The following is a 15,523-nucleotide window of genomic DNA, read 5'->3' as shown; positions in this document are numbered from 1 at the left end:
TATAATGCAAAAACAAAACTTTTGGATAATTACTCTAACTCGTACTCATTTATGATCTTTTTAGCAAACTCATTGATCTCATTTTCTTCCCCAGCCGGATCTAACCAGCACACTAGTCCATTCCAGGGACTAATAACAGTTAACCTCCAATGCATACTACACATAATGATAGTGATTATATCAGCAAAATCAATGGTGAATATTATTGAATAGTAATTGTATAGAATACACATACTACGTACACTTACTTGTCATTATAATGAGCAAAGAAGAGTTGATTGACATTATTTCCCTCCTTGCATCCAAAAACACGAGAAAGATAGTCGGATCGAACCTCCTCATCTGTAGTTGGTGTCATTGGAGATAAAACATTTGTGTCACAGAATCCGTACATACCCGAGACACCTTCATTCTGACAATGACCTTCCAAGTACCTTGCCTCATCAAAAGTTGTATATGTTGAAGTTAATACACAAATAAATTCAAGAGTAAAGAAATAATTGGTAAAAAAAGACACTCACTTTATGAAAACGTTCATTTGGGATTCTCCAACCTCTCTTTTAAAACACCAATCTAACAAGTCCTCGTAGTCAAGCGTCACACCCACGTCTTCATTAAGAAACATGCATTTTGGAATTGGTATGGAGAGTGTCACACCCCTTTTTTTCAATACCATAGCATGAGTATTTAACACACGTAACCATGTGGAAGTCACCATCTCACGATCCTTTTCGGTGATAACGTACTTAAGAGTCGTGGCCACTTGAGATGATGTTGAATGTGGAGATGGTGTTGTTATATTTAACACTTTTTCTTGGTGGGTAATGGTTTATAGAATGATGAATAAGAGACATTATAACTATATATATATATATATATATATATATATATATATATATATATATATATATATATATATATATATATATATATATATATATATATATATATGGAAAAATTTTAAGCACTATATATGTTGTGACATTTTCTAGATATGTGGTTAGATTAAGCTGATTTTTTCTAAAAGAATTCGCATACATAAAAAAATGCCCATTAATAACCAATGCTGAAAAATATTACAATGCAAACATATACAGATCATTAATTAAATTTCATACCTTTCTTGGAAAAATCAAGTTAATCGGCCAAGGTGTGTAGCTTTTCTTTGCATGACAAACATAGACTAATTCATCATTAGGACATGGCAAGAGAGCAGTCGGCACAATATCTTCTGTAATTGTGACTCGAGCATGACCAGGCAGCATTAATCTAGAATGAGTAACTCTGGCATCTGTTATTTTTTCTACCTGTCAATTTGCAATAATTTGCAACTCTTTACATACGTTCATATTCACTTCATCTATATACGTGCTTAGCTTCCAGACCTAAGTGACGTTCAAGATCGCTTCTTTACACCATATATGATGCTTCGCTCCATCACTTAAGTTCATTCATCTATCGTGTCACATGATGTAATTGTCCTTAGCCTCCTGGCTTAAGAACATGCATCATGCATACATTATTTTCAGGACAAGCAATTAAATCCATACAATTCATTTCGTCTTGCTCAAGGAGGAAGTTCAAAACTTCTTCCCTTTTTCATTATTTTATTTTGAGGAAGTTCAAAAACTTTTTCAAATTTTTTATCGAGGGAAGTTCGAAAATAAAATTTCATTTTTTATGTCTTTCTTTTTCGGGAGAAAGTCGGTACCCTCCACTCATGACAAAAATTGAAGGAAAATTTTTGCTTTTGCATCTTCGTTTGCTTATGTCTGCACACACACACTCAAACTATACACACACAATCACAAGTCATACTCATGTCATGTCATGTCGTGCCAAGTCAAACTTGGTCAAGTTAGTTGGTCAAGTCAATCATAGTCTATACGAGTCCCCTGGCAAATTTTATTTTGCAGGTCTCAATTATAGCCCACGTCAGGGGACAAGCGGACCATCTACAGCCCACGTCCGGGGATAAGCGGACCATTTACAGCCCACGTCCGGGGACAAGCGGACCATAACAACCCACGTTCGCGCCAAGCGAACCAACTACAACCCACGTTCGGGGACAAGCGGACCGCTTACAGCCCACGTCCGGGGACAAGCGGACCATTTACAGCCCACGTCCGGGGACAAGCGGACCATCTACATCCCACGTCCGGGGACAAGCGGACCATCTACAACCCACGTTCGGGGACAAGCAAACCATTAACAGCCCACGTTCGGGGACAATCGAACCACCATCATTTCTCGGCGTAAGGTTCTCGATACACAAAGACTTGAAATCTCATCATCTGTCCACTTTCCTCAAGCATGGAAAGCGTTATCAGTGGATTTTTTCTTCAAGCATAGAAAACCGCCAAATTCCTTTATCGGCTTTCCTCAATCATGGAAAACGTTATCGGTGGATTTTTCTTCAAGCATAGAAAACCGCCAAATTCCTTTGTCGTCTTTCCTCAAGCATGGAAAGCGTTATCGATGGATTTTTCTTCAAGCATAGAAAACCGCCAAATTCCTTTGTCGGCTTTCCTCAAGCATGGAAAGCATCATCGGTGGATTTCTTCAAGCATAGAATGACACCAAATTCATATGTCGACTTTCCTCAGGCATGGAAAGTATCATCCGGCAGGTTTCTTCAGGCTTAGAAAACTACCAAACTCCTCAGTCGGCTTTCCTCAGGCACGGAAAGCGTTTCAAAAAACGTCATCCGATGGATTCCTTCAAGCATAGGAAGCTGCCAAACTCATTTGTCACCGATACACTGGTGCTAGTTACGTATTCTATCCTTTTACTCTTTTATCTGTGGAATTAACATTTTTCTGCAGGTATCGGCGTATAGAGAATGATTTAGGATCGCAGAACGTCTTAAATCATTTTCCATCCCTATCGACTACTTTGACTATCGTATTTGAAACTGACGTTTCTACAAACTCAGTCAAAGTGGGGGCTTCTGTAGACACCTAAAAATGTCTACCCAAAACCAAACCCGATGATGAACAACCTTTCACCGCCACTATTGGTCGGGTTCAGTATTTAATCCCGAGAGTGCTTAAAAAGTCGTATTTGATTAAATTCGTATTAGTCTTGATGTTTGGTAAAAGCATAGTTTTAATTTTAGCCCAAACTTATTATTTAATTTTAGCCCAAACCCTTTTTAGTTTATTGTTTTATTATTTATTTTGGCCCAAACCTTTTATTTATTTTATTTATTTATTTTCTTTTTTTAGCCCAAATAATAATAATAAATCAGAAATGGCCCGAAATTATCAATCGACACTTAAAATGCTGAACGAAATTAGGGTTCAAAATGAATTTAGACGGAAAAACGGACCACAGACTCCCGCGTCACGAGAGCTGTCCACCGTGTCACGGGAACCTGTCCCGTCATACGGTGGGAATCCCCGTGACACGGGACACCTGCCGTGACACGCGGGTTTCCGTGTCCTTTCCGCGTAAACCCTTAACGCGTTTTCTTTCCCGTTAAGTATATATTTCCCGCGTCACACAAAAGTACACCGTGTCACAGGAATGTTTCCCGTCTGACGGTGGAATTTCCCGTGTCACGGTACACTTTACTGTGTCACGGTATACTTTTTTAGGGTTTTTATCATTTTAGGGTTCCGTGTGTTCCCTCAGCACATTTTTTCTATAAATACCCCCTCATTTCTGATGTACGGGGCACCAATAATCATTCTCTCTCACCTTACACCAAAAATCATTCTCTTCTCTTTCTTTAACCTAATTTCTAGCCTCCTTATTCTTCCATAATAATTCCCCTAAGCACTCCAAGGAGTCTATACTTAACCCGAAGTTCTGTCCTTAAACCAAGGCGTGAAAGGTACAAATAACTAAGGGTTTGGACCAAATCAACTCTACTTTTTATTTAATTTAATTTTCATTTACTTTATATTTTTTTTATTGAAGTTACTAATAGTTTATTCATGATGTAGCAATTTAAAGGAACGTGCTGAATGTAAGTAATTAATTAAAGTAATTACTCTTATTTTATTTTATATTGCTAGTATCATGATTAGGTTATTTTATATTTGATTTGACTAACACTATTATTGTTAAATTGCATCCAATATTGTTGTTATTCTATTATTATTTTGAACACCATATTGCATGTTTAAAGGGAATATGTAATTGAAAATAACGCCTAATAAGATAATTTGGACAACCGGTTTAGGCTCCTTTTTAATCTTATTGTTTAATCAAGTGATCACGATATTTTAGAATTATGTGTTGCATTAGTATTCAACAAATTTAGCTTAATAATAGTTTGGAACAAATTGAATCTTTGTTTGTATGCCTTTGAGATCGCAGGAATCACTTTTCACTATAAGAATCGAGTAGAGGCCAATACGGGCGAATGTGACTCCATGACTCACTTCGTACCATCATCCCCGATCCTCCTTTCGTGGTTCCGAACCATATGGAGTTAGTAATCTCATGGATTATGAATGGGATGTAACCTTCACGGGTCAATCGTTGTTGCCTTTGTTGTCCCTTATTCGTGGTTGCCTTTTTATGATCTGTGAACGGTTTACAAGTTCCTTAAAAACTTGTTGGCGGCTCCCTACTATCCTTGTCCCTAATCGTATAATGTCAATTCCCACTTCCTATGAGTACCAAGCATATTCATACATGCTTTTTACGTAGGCGCACTTCGAGCGACGCATACAATTTGGCGACTCCACTGGGGAGGATTCTTGATTATTTATCGATTTGAGTGATCGGTATTTAATTAAGATGAGTGGATGAGACTTGAAAGATTCTTGAAAAAATATTCATGTTATTAATTTGGCATTTTTGCATATGCACAGACGTTTTAACGTCGTATTTAGGTCTGTCCCGTAGGAAAAATTGAATAACTTGATTGCGTACGAAGGAAAACAGGGCACCAGTCAGATTTTCTGACTGCCGTGCCACGGCAAAATCTGCTGTGTCACGGTACATTGCACCGTCTGACGGTGTGCAGTACCGTGGCACGGGAATTTTTGTCGTGTCACGGCAGTCCTAAAATCAGTCCGGTGGCTTATTTTCTCTTCTCATAGTCAACTTCCTTCGATTTTTCTGAAAAAAACGTATGTGTTCTACATACGTCTTAGCCCTGGGGGATTTAAGCTCTATCAACCCAAAAACGCTCATGGTAATAAGGGTTCATCCGAGTTATTAAATCCACCCAAACCATGGAGTCGAGTTCGATTTCATCACGAACTCGCGGAGCCGCCCGTTGGCATACACCCTCAAGGGAGGCTGCTTTGCTAACGCGTCCAAACTCTTAACCATGGTACCTTATTGACACCAAATAAACTTGACCATAGTCGAACATAGAACTTGACCTTAGGTTGCGAACTATTTTTTGCATCATTGTGCCTACGTGTTTTATGTTTGGTCGTTTTGATCCTAACCTTAACGATCTTTCTTTGTCTATGGTGGATTATTTTATGACTAATTGCCAATGGACCGTACTCACTTAGTAATTAGCAAAAAAAAAAGGGAAGGGTTGCCGTGACACGGGACTGTCCACCGTGTCACGGCACAGTCCACCGTGGCATGGTGGACTTGCAGCAAAAAAAAAAAAAAAACGTCTGCCGCGCCACGGGAAACTCTACCGTGTCACGACAAATTTTCACCATGACACGGTGGATTTTCAAAAAAAAAAAAAAATTCTCGTGCCACGTCAGCATCCACCGTGGCACGAGAATGTTTACCGCGCCACGGGAAACTCCACCGTGTCACGACATAGTCCACCGTGGCGCTGTGGACCTACAGCAAAAAAAAAAAAGTCTGCCGCGCCACTGGAAACTCTACCGTGTCACGGCAAATTTCTACCACGACACGGTAGATTTTCAAAAAAAAAAAAAAATCCCACGTGGCACGGGAAAGTTCACCGTGTCACGGCAATTTCCACCATGGCACGGTGGATTTCCCAAAAAAAAAAAACCACCGCGTCACGGCAGCTTGTCACGTGACACGGTACAGTTTTCCGTGTCATGGTGCCCTTGAAATAAGTCCAGTCAGCTTTTTTTAAGTCTTCCGTGTTAATTTGGTCCTCGCGTCAGTCATTTTGGTTATTGTTCACATGTCTAGCCATACGATCATACCACGAGTCTTATAACATCACTTAGTCATTCACGAGTCAAGTATAGTGCACACACTTTCTTTATGTTCCGACTCGAGTCGTGCACCAGGTCGTTTATGATCGTTTATTAGGTTCATGCACCCTTTTTTCGTCATAATAAAAAAATGAGAGGAGTTTTCTCACCTGTTTTCAAATGTCTATTTTTTCCTTCCTTTCCTATCTTGAGCAATGAGTCAAACAATTAAGTGAATTATTTTATTTCACAGTACTTGGTCAAGGAACAGGGATAGATTAATACGGTTCGAGTCATTACCGCAACAATCTCTCAGATCTAATAGGCGTTCAAAGAGAACTTTGCCATCTCCATTACTCATCACCTTTCAATGGCCACTAAAGAAGATATTGAGAACATCAACAAATCCATCGAGGCACTGTCTGCCATGATGCAAACCCTTACCACTAGGGTCACTACCATGGAACAAAACAAGGTCACTGTTTCCACCCTTGACAAACTGAAGGAACAAATGAGTAAGATTTCTGAGGATTTCACTTATGTGGAACAGCCTCCTACTCCTTTGGATGTGAAGGACAGGCTCCCTGAAAAGTTCTCCACTGCTGATATTCCAAAGTTCAAGCCTACTGACAATCCAATATTCCATTTGAAGGCGTTCTCTGCAACCATGGCTCTTAAGGGATTGGACGTAACACTCTTCCCTACGGTGTTCCCTCTCTCCTTAGAACATTCTTGCCAACAATGGTTTTATTCCTTAGATGCCAAGCATACTGCGACTTGGCAAGATGTCACCGACAGTTTCATGAATCGTTACAAGTATAACATTCAAACTAAAACTTATGAACGTGAACTCTCCATTCTCAAACAGAAAGAGAATGAAGGCTTCACCGCTTACCTGAACAGGTGGAGGGAAACAGCTTCACTCTTGGTAGATCCCCCCAAAGAAAGAGATATGGTTCGCCTCTTTATTAAAAATCTGACTCATAAATATAGGGAACATCTCAAATTTCTTCCACTGAACACTTTCGAAGCTGTATACGACATTGGCATCAATATCGAGGATGAGCTAATAAAGACTGCTGGTAGTAACAATAATAACACTTGGAAAAACAAGAAGAACGACCATCCTTCTTCTTCGTCTTCTAAGCACGAAAATACTACCAACAATATAAGCCAAGTTGATCTCAATGAAGTGTTAGCTCTTAATACTCCATTGCTCAAGAAGAAAAGAACTTACACTCCTTTAGGAATGACTTATGATGCGGCCTTTGATCGCCTTTACAGTCAAGGCTTGATCACACCTATTGGGCCATTTCTAGAGCCAAAACCTGAAGAAAGGAGCGCTAAATGGAATCCCAATACCCATTGAAAGTACCATCAAGGAAGGGGCCACACTACGGAGCAATGTTGGAATTTGAAGGACGTCATTCAAGACTTGGTGGATGCAAACAAACTTCCTGTCCCTCTAGGCAGAAAGAAGTAATGAACACAAGGCGCACAACAGATCCTTCATGCAAGATTTTATGATTTCTTTCTTTATCATTCATCTCCATTCCCCCATTCATGTCTAGCATAGGTTTTCCATTCTGAATTTTTATATGTTTCATGTGTTTCGTTCACCTTTTCCATTAATAAAATGAACAAATTTCCTTTGCATCTCGATCATAGAATTTTTCATTCATTGATTCATTCTAAAAAAAAAATAATAAAAAAAAATCAATTACCGAACTAAACCCAAGGTACACCAATGACTTGAGGCACCTTTGCAACCCTGTCATTCCCTGTTAACCGTTCAATCACATTCCATTTCTTCATCAACCATTTTGAGCCTTGTCTAACGTTTGGCCTTCATTTCTTCAACCCACATTCACTTAACCCTGGGATTGGAAGATGTGTAATTGTATAACATTAAAATAGCAAGTAAAAAAAAAGTAGCAAAGCAACAATAAAACAATGTCTAAAGGCAAGTGTTCCAATGTCTTTGATATGAACATGTCTCAAATTGCGTCTCTCATCGAGTGCTTGGTACCGTGCCTGAGAAACATGAATGCTAAGTGAGTGATGGACCGCATGATCTGAGATTACCTACATTGATTCAAAAGAATAAAAAAAAAAGAAATTTTTTTTTGAAAATAAACTTGCAAAATCCAAAATTTTCAAATTCAAAATTACACATCTTGGGGATTCTCTCGGGTCTTGAGCCTTTTATCCCTTTCTTCCTTAAAAAATCAACTTAACCACATTACAACCCTTGAAAGACCTCTTTGACGTGTACATACACTTGTGCAAAGTTTGGTTAGAGCTACGTTCGGCCTGATTCCTAACGGATACGTAGGCAACCTCACATTGAGGTGCGGCCACATTCACATTCATATCTATGCATGATCGAGTCAAAGAATATCCAATGCTTATCTCTATATCCCTACTCATTTAGAGCTAGACTTGGGGGCTTGAACCCACATCACATTAGCTTACCTAGCCTAAAGAGTCATCATCTTTGACTCTTCTCACATCTCTTTTCCCTTGCAGCCAGCCTTAGTATCACATTCACACACTTCACTCACACATCCATATCCATATCAATCATCCTTCCCCTTAAGATCCCTTTATCATGAAATCTTGTTTCAACACTGTGCATGTTTCATCATATTTAAAGACAACATTCATTAGAAGAAACATTGTATACTTGCTTAGCTTCCTGACCTGAGCAATATTAATTGTTTCATGCATCGCATAATGTGCTGAGAAAAATTTATATATCAATGATTTTTAATCATACAAAACATATCGTGCTTAGCTCCTTGACCTAAGCAACGTTCATAATCACTTCATCTATATACGTGCTTAGCTTCCAGACCTAAGTGACGTTCAAGATCGCTTCTTTACACAATATATGATGCTTCGCTCCATGACTTAAGTTCATTCATCTATCGTGTCACATGATGTAGTTGTCCTTCGCCTCCTGGCTTAAGAACATGCATCATGCATACATTATTTTCAGGACAAGCAATTCAATCCATACAATTCATTTCGTCTTGCTCAAGGAGGAAGTTCAAAACTTCTTCCCTTTTTCATTATTTTATTTTAGGGAAGTTCAAAAACTTTTTCAAATTTTTTATCGAGGGAAGTTAGAAAATAAAATTTAATTTTTCATGTCTTTATTTTTCAGGAGAAAGTCGGCACCCTCCACTCATGACAAAAATTGAAGGAAAATTTTTGCTTTTTCATCTTCGTTTGCTTATGTCTGCACACACACTCAAACTATACACACACAATCACAAGTCATACTCATGTCATGTCATGTCGTGCCAAGTCAAACTTGGTCAAGTTAGTTGGTCAAGTCAATCATAGTCTATACGAGTCCCCTGGCAAATTTTATTTTGCAGGTCTCAATTATAGCCCACGTCAGGGGACAAGCGGACCATCTACAGCCCACGTCCGGGGATAAGCGGACCATTTACAGCCCACGTCCGGGGACAAGCGGACCATAACAACCCACGTTCGCGCCAAGCGAACCAACTACAACCCACGTTCGGGGACAAGCGGACCGCTTACAGCCCACGTCCGGGGACAAGCGGACCATTTACAGCCCACGTCCGGGGACAAGCGGACCATCTACATCCCACGTCCGGGGACAAGCGGACCATCTACAACCCACGTTCGGGGACAAGCAAACCATTAACAGCCCACGTTCGGGGAAAAGCGAACCAACTACAGCCCACGTTCGGGGACAATCGAACCACCATCATTTCTCGGCGCAAGGTTCTCGATACACAAAGACTTGAAATCTCATCATCTGTCCACTTTCCTCAAGCATGGAAAGCGTTATTAGTGGATTTTTTCTTCAAGCATAGAAAACCGCCAAATTCCTTTATCGGCTTTCCTCAATCATGGAAAACGTTATCGGTGGATTTTTCTTCAAGCATAGAAAACCGCCAAATTCCTTTGTCGTCTTTCCTCAAGCATGGAAAGCGTTATCGGTGGATTTTTCTTCAAGCATAGAAAACCGCCAAATTCCTTTGTCGGCTTTCCTCAAGCATGGAAAGCATCATCGGTGGATTTCTTCAAGCATAGAATGACACCAAATTCATATGTCGACTTTCCTCAGGCATGGAAAGTATCATCCGGCAGGTTTCTTCAGGCTTAGAAAACTACCAAACTCCTAAGTCGGCTTTCCTCAGGCACGGAAAGCGTTTCAACAAACGTCATCCGATGGATTCCTTCAAGCATAGGAAGCTGCCAAACTCATTTGTCACCGATACACTGGTGCTAGTTACGTATTCTATCCTTTTACTCTTTTATCTGTGGAATTAACATTTTTCTGCAGGTATCGGCGTATACAGAATGATTTAGGATCGCAGAACGTCTTAAATCATTCTCCATCCCTATCGACTACTTTGACTATCGTTTTTGAAACTGACGTTTCTACAAACTCAGTCAAAGTGGGGGCTTCTGTAGACACCTAAAAATGTCTCCCCAAAACCAAACTCGATGATGAACAACCTTTCACCGCCACTATTGGTCGGGTACAGTATTTAATCCCGAGAGTGCTTAAAAAGTCGTATTTGATTAAATTCGTATTAGTCTTGATGTTTGGTAAAAGCATAGTTTTAATTTTAGCCCAAACTTATTATTTAATTTTAGCCCAAACCCTTTTTAGTTTATTGTTTTATTATTTATTTTGGCCCAAACCTTTTATTTATTTTATTTACTTATTTTCTTTTTTTAGCCCAAATAATAATAATAAATCAGAAATGGCCTGAAATTATGAATCGACACTTAAAATGCTGAACGAAATTAGGGTTAAAAATGAATTTAGACGGAAAAACGGACCACAGACTCCCGCGTCACGGGAGCTGTCCACCGTGTCACGGGAACTTGTCCCGTCATACGGTGGGAATCCCCGTGACACGGGACACGTGCTGTGACACGGGGGTTTCCGTGTCCTTTTCGCATAAACCCTTAACGCGTTTTCTTTCCCGTTCAGTATATATTTCCTGCATCACACAAAAGTACACCGTGTCACGGGAATGTTTCCCGTCTAACGGTGGGATTTCCCGTGTCACGGTACACTTTTCCGTGTCACAGTATAATTTTTTAGGGTTTTTTTTTTATCATTTTAGGATTCCGTGTGTTCCCTCAGCACATTTTTTCTATAAATACCCCCTCATTTCTGATGTACGGGGCACCAATAATCATTCTCTCTCACCTTACACCAAAAATCATTCTCTTCTCTTTCTTTAACCTAATTTCTAGCCTCCTTATTCTTCCATAATAATTCCCCTAAGCACTCCAAGGAGTCTATACTTAACCCGAGGTTCCGTCCTTAAACCAAGGCGTGAAAGGTACAAATAACTGAGGGTTTGGACCAAATCAACTCTACTTTTTATTTAATTTAATTTTCATTTACTTTATTATTTTTTTACTAAATCTACTAACAGTTTATTCATGACGTAGCAATTTAAAGGAACGTGCTGAATGTAATTAATTAATTAAATTAATTACTCTTATTTTATTTTATATTGCTAGTATCATGATTAGATTATTTTATATTTGATTTGACTAACTCTATTATTGTTAAATTGCTTCCAATACAGTTGTTATTCTATTATTATTTTGATCACCATATTGCATGTTTAAAGGGAATATGTAATTGAAAAAAACGCCTAATAAGATAATTTGGACAACCGGTTTAGGTTCCTTTTTAATCTTATTGTTTAATCAAGTGATCACGATATTTTAGAATTATGTGTTGCATTAGTATTTAACCAATTTAGCTTAATAATAGTTTGGAACAAATTGAATCTTTGTTTGTATGCCTTTGAGATCGCATGAATCACTTTTCACTATAAGAATCGTGTAGAGGCCAATACGGGCGAATGTGACTCCATGACTCACTTCGTACCATCATCCCCGATCCTCTTTTCGTGGTTCCGAACCATATGGAGTTAGTAATCTCATAGATTATGAATGGGGTGTAACCTTCACGGGTCAATCGTTGTTGCCTTTGTTGTCCCTTATTCGTGGTTGCCTTTTTATGATCCGTGAACGGTTTACAAGTTCCTTAAAAACTTGTTGGCGGCTCCCTACTTTCCTTGTCCCTAATCGTATATGTCAATTCCCACTTCCTATGAGTACCAAGCATATTCACACATGCTTTTTACGTAGGCGCACTTCGAGTGACGCCTACAGGGACTATTCAAGACTTTCTCCTAATGAGAAAGCCTTGAACAGGTATCTAGGCATATGATGATGCAAGAATACTATATATTATTGTATTTATTTGAAATTAAACAATACAAAAGTTGTAATATCATGAAAAAACTTTTATTAAATGGATAAGTAGAAAGAAATATAGCTTAGTAAAGTTTATACGGAGGTTCATTTTAAGCTAGAAAGTCTTTATTCTATCTAAATAACTGCTAAGTTTGTATTGCACTAGTGGTGATCTAAGTAATTGTTGTTAGTTTTTTAAATGTACTCTGAAGTAGTATAATGCTAGGAATGTGTCGAGTTTAATATTATGTGTGTAATACCTAAGTGCTGAAGTTTTATTAACTGTATTGTATTATGCACCCTAAGTGTGATTTATCACTGTTTTATGTCTTCTTATTAGTATTAATAACAGCTAACTTTTAGTCAGAAGCTATTTTTTAATGTCGGTTCCTATTATAGTTTAGTAAATCATATAACAACTGTTTACTCAGCATATATGTAATGCATGAAGCTTTGTTAAAGTTTAGCGTAAAATAAACTGAGTGTTGATAATGGTAAGAAAATGTTAGTAAAGTCTTAAGATATACTAAAAATATAAATAAAAGCAATGCTATATTGTATTACATAAAAGCAAAAGCATATGAAGTCAAGAGAAACTGCAACAGGCTATACAAAAACTAATGAAAACTGAAAAGTGACAAGTTCATACATACCACAATTGATTCTGGATAAATAATTGAAGCTAATCTTAGGACGTCGTAAGAAATAACATTTTTCACATGTGAAGTAGACAATGCTGAAGATACTTTTAGGTTGAAGACAATGACTTTTTTAGACTTCTTTGCACGCGAAAGTGCTACATATAGCTGACCATGTGAGAAGCAAGGCTGTGGAAGATATATGACAACTTTGTTTAATGTTTGACCTTGTGACTTGTTTATTGTCATGGCAAAACTGAGCTTAATTGGAAATTGCTTCCTCTCAAATTTAAAAGGGTAATTTGCTGAAAATTATGAAGGGCGAAGATTAACACGCGGCAGAAACCAATATTTCCCTTGTAAGTGCTTGTTGCTATCTCGCAGAGAATATTATTTGGTAAAAATCTCTTACATATAAGTCTTGTTTCATTACACAACCCTTCAGACGGTTCTATGTTTCGCAGTAAGATGACAGGACAATCTATCTTCAAGATGAGCTCATGCGGGCTCATACCTCCTAGACATAATTTGTTGAGGAATTCAGTGGGGTATATTGTACAATTATCATAAAGAAGCGAGTCGAAGCTTTTATAAGTAGCATGCTCTCCTGGAAATTGGTCAATCATAAAAGTATTGATTGAATCTACATCTTCATTCATATGTGTAAGAATTGTTGTTTCTGTGAAGATGGTTGGACATATGTTTATGTTTCTAATTTTAGGAAAAGTAGCAGATGCCACAGCAGGTACAAGATCGATTTCTTGATCACAGCAACGTATAATGTGTCGTGGCAATTGTACAAAATCAACTTCAGCATTCTGCAGCTGTCCATTTCCAAGTGCAAGTAAGAATTCAGAATATGCAGGATCATGTTTAGCTCTGATATTCTATGTTAATCGAAATCTTATTAGCTTAGGCCACAAGTATGAGCTGACTAAGCTTGCATCCACCACTTCTCTCTGAGACTTACGAGGAACAATTGGTAAGACTTGCCTGAAATCTCCCTCAAATACGACCATCTTCCCTCCAAATACTTGATCAGGGTCACAGAGATTCTGGAGAAGCAAATCAAGGGATTCCATATTTTCCTGTCGTGCCATAGATGCTTCATCCTATATTATCAAAGAAGTTGCTCTTATTAAAGCGGCCAAGCTACCCTATCTTGGGACATCACATGGAAGCGATATGTCTGAATCAAGAGGAATTTTAAATCTGGAATGTGATGTCCTACCAGATGGTATGTTTGAAGCTTCTATCCCCGAAGTGGCTGTAGGCAATACAATCTTCTCAGCTAACCGAATTTTAGCATACAAAGCATTATACAAAAAAGTCTTTACGGTTCCACCAAGACCATCTACAAAGAAACAACTAGCAACACCGTTCGTTGTTTACATGTTCCATAATGCTATCAAATGCAATTTTCTAAGCTGGATTCAGGGAGTTTCTGCAAGCAATGCATTCATCAGGTATTGGTGCTTGTAAGGCATCAGCAATGTCCTTAGTTCTCCTACTCTATGCATGAGCAGAAATGGCCTAAGACAAAATCTCCTAATGATCTACCCATGCCTTCTAATGACTGTTCAATTGATGTTATAGTTAGCCTCCTTGCTTTCTCTTCATCACCTGGATTTGCATGCTTGTATTCTTGTGCAAGTGAATTGTAGAAGCGGAGTCATAAAGTATCATGATTGCTAGGCTGACAGAAGATAAGGACAGTAGCAAAAAGTTGCCTCATTGACCAGGCATTTGCACTTCTAATGCTTCCTCTAAACAAGCCACCACTGCACCATCTTCCTCCATAAGGCCTCTTTTAATAGCTGCTTCCTGGAAAGTGGAACATACATGTCCATTCACCGTTAACAAATCTTCAAATGATGTAGGACTCCGAATATTAATAAGTAGCAGACGTAAATAAAATCTTTCGCCCTCGCCTGGAACGACAAAGGCTAACCTTCCAATAACTATTTTCTTATTTCTTCTCTAAGACCATGCCTTTTTCCCATTATCCCACGTATAGTGTTCAGTTATCTCACTATAAAGATGACCTATACCACCAGCAGTAGCTGCATTCAGCCTAAAAAACTCTGTTAGAGCTGTGCGTGAACGTCTATCGTTCTGAACCACTTTGTCTAAACGTTCCTTAGGATGCAAATCAACATTTTGCATATTAGGCAAATGTACAGGTAACAACTGAACAGGCAGATGCATTTCAAATAAGTCAAATCTGAAAATTCTCCAAGCTGCTTCACATAGAGAGACCCATCTACCAGACTGAAAGTTTTTTATTTCATCCAAGGATGCATTCTGCTGGGCGGCCACATTAAAAGATACTCTATCGTGACCCTTGTATACATACTTGTACAAGTATTTCACCGCCTGAATTGCTGAACATATCTCAACATTCAAATGACAATAAAAAAGTGCTGATAGATAAGGATTATACGGAATAACCCACCGGTTGTCTAAGTAAGCTCCTCGAATAAGCACACTTTCACTAGTATTTCTCCT

At 38.5% G+C, this 15,523-nt stretch overlaps 1 protein-coding gene across 1 annotated transcript; it reads right to left on the bottom strand.

The window, feature by feature from the left end:
• Nucleotides 1-1,005: 1,005 nt before the first annotated feature.
• On the bottom strand, nucleotides 1,006-14,115 carry LOC110703684 (ATP-dependent DNA helicase PIF1-like). The gene is made up of 5 exons (XM_021881475.1): nucleotides 13,951-14,115; nucleotides 13,428-13,839; nucleotides 13,031-13,320; nucleotides 1,119-1,307; nucleotides 1,006-1,020 (listed from the first exon to the last, which is right to left on the bottom strand). Exons 1-5 carry the CDS (start codon nucleotides 14,113-14,115, stop codon nucleotides 1,006-1,008), a joined length of 1,071 nt encoding a protein of 356 aa, XP_021737167.1.
• Between the last annotated feature and the right edge of the window lie 1,408 nt (nucleotides 14,116-15,523).

This window comes from Chenopodium quinoa, unplaced genomic scaffold (genome assembly GCF_001683475.1).
Source record: "Chenopodium quinoa cultivar QQ74 unplaced genomic scaffold, ASM168347v1, whole genome shotgun sequence".
NCBI lineage: Eukaryota > Viridiplantae > Streptophyta > Magnoliopsida > Caryophyllales > Amaranthaceae > Chenopodium > Chenopodium quinoa.
Note: the sequence above shows the minus strand (reverse complement) of the source record. Positions and strands in the feature narration are given on the sequence as shown.

What these genes read in the sequence shown, in the direction of transcription:
- LOC110703684 (XM_021881475.1), bottom strand. Translation starts at nt 14,115, where the DNA reads ATGGCACGACAGGAAAATATGGAATCCCTTGATTTGCTTCTCCAGAAT. An exon ending in AAGTGGTGGATGCAAGCTTA is followed by an intron (nt 13,840 to 13,950) that starts GTCAGCTCATAC and finishes GGAAATGGACAG; the next exon opens with CTGCAGAATGCTGAAGTTGA. An exon ending in TTTATCCAGAATCAATTGTG is followed by an intron (nt 1,308 to 13,030) that starts GTATGTATGAAC and finishes GCAAATTGACAG; the next exon opens with GTAGAAAAAATAACAGATGC.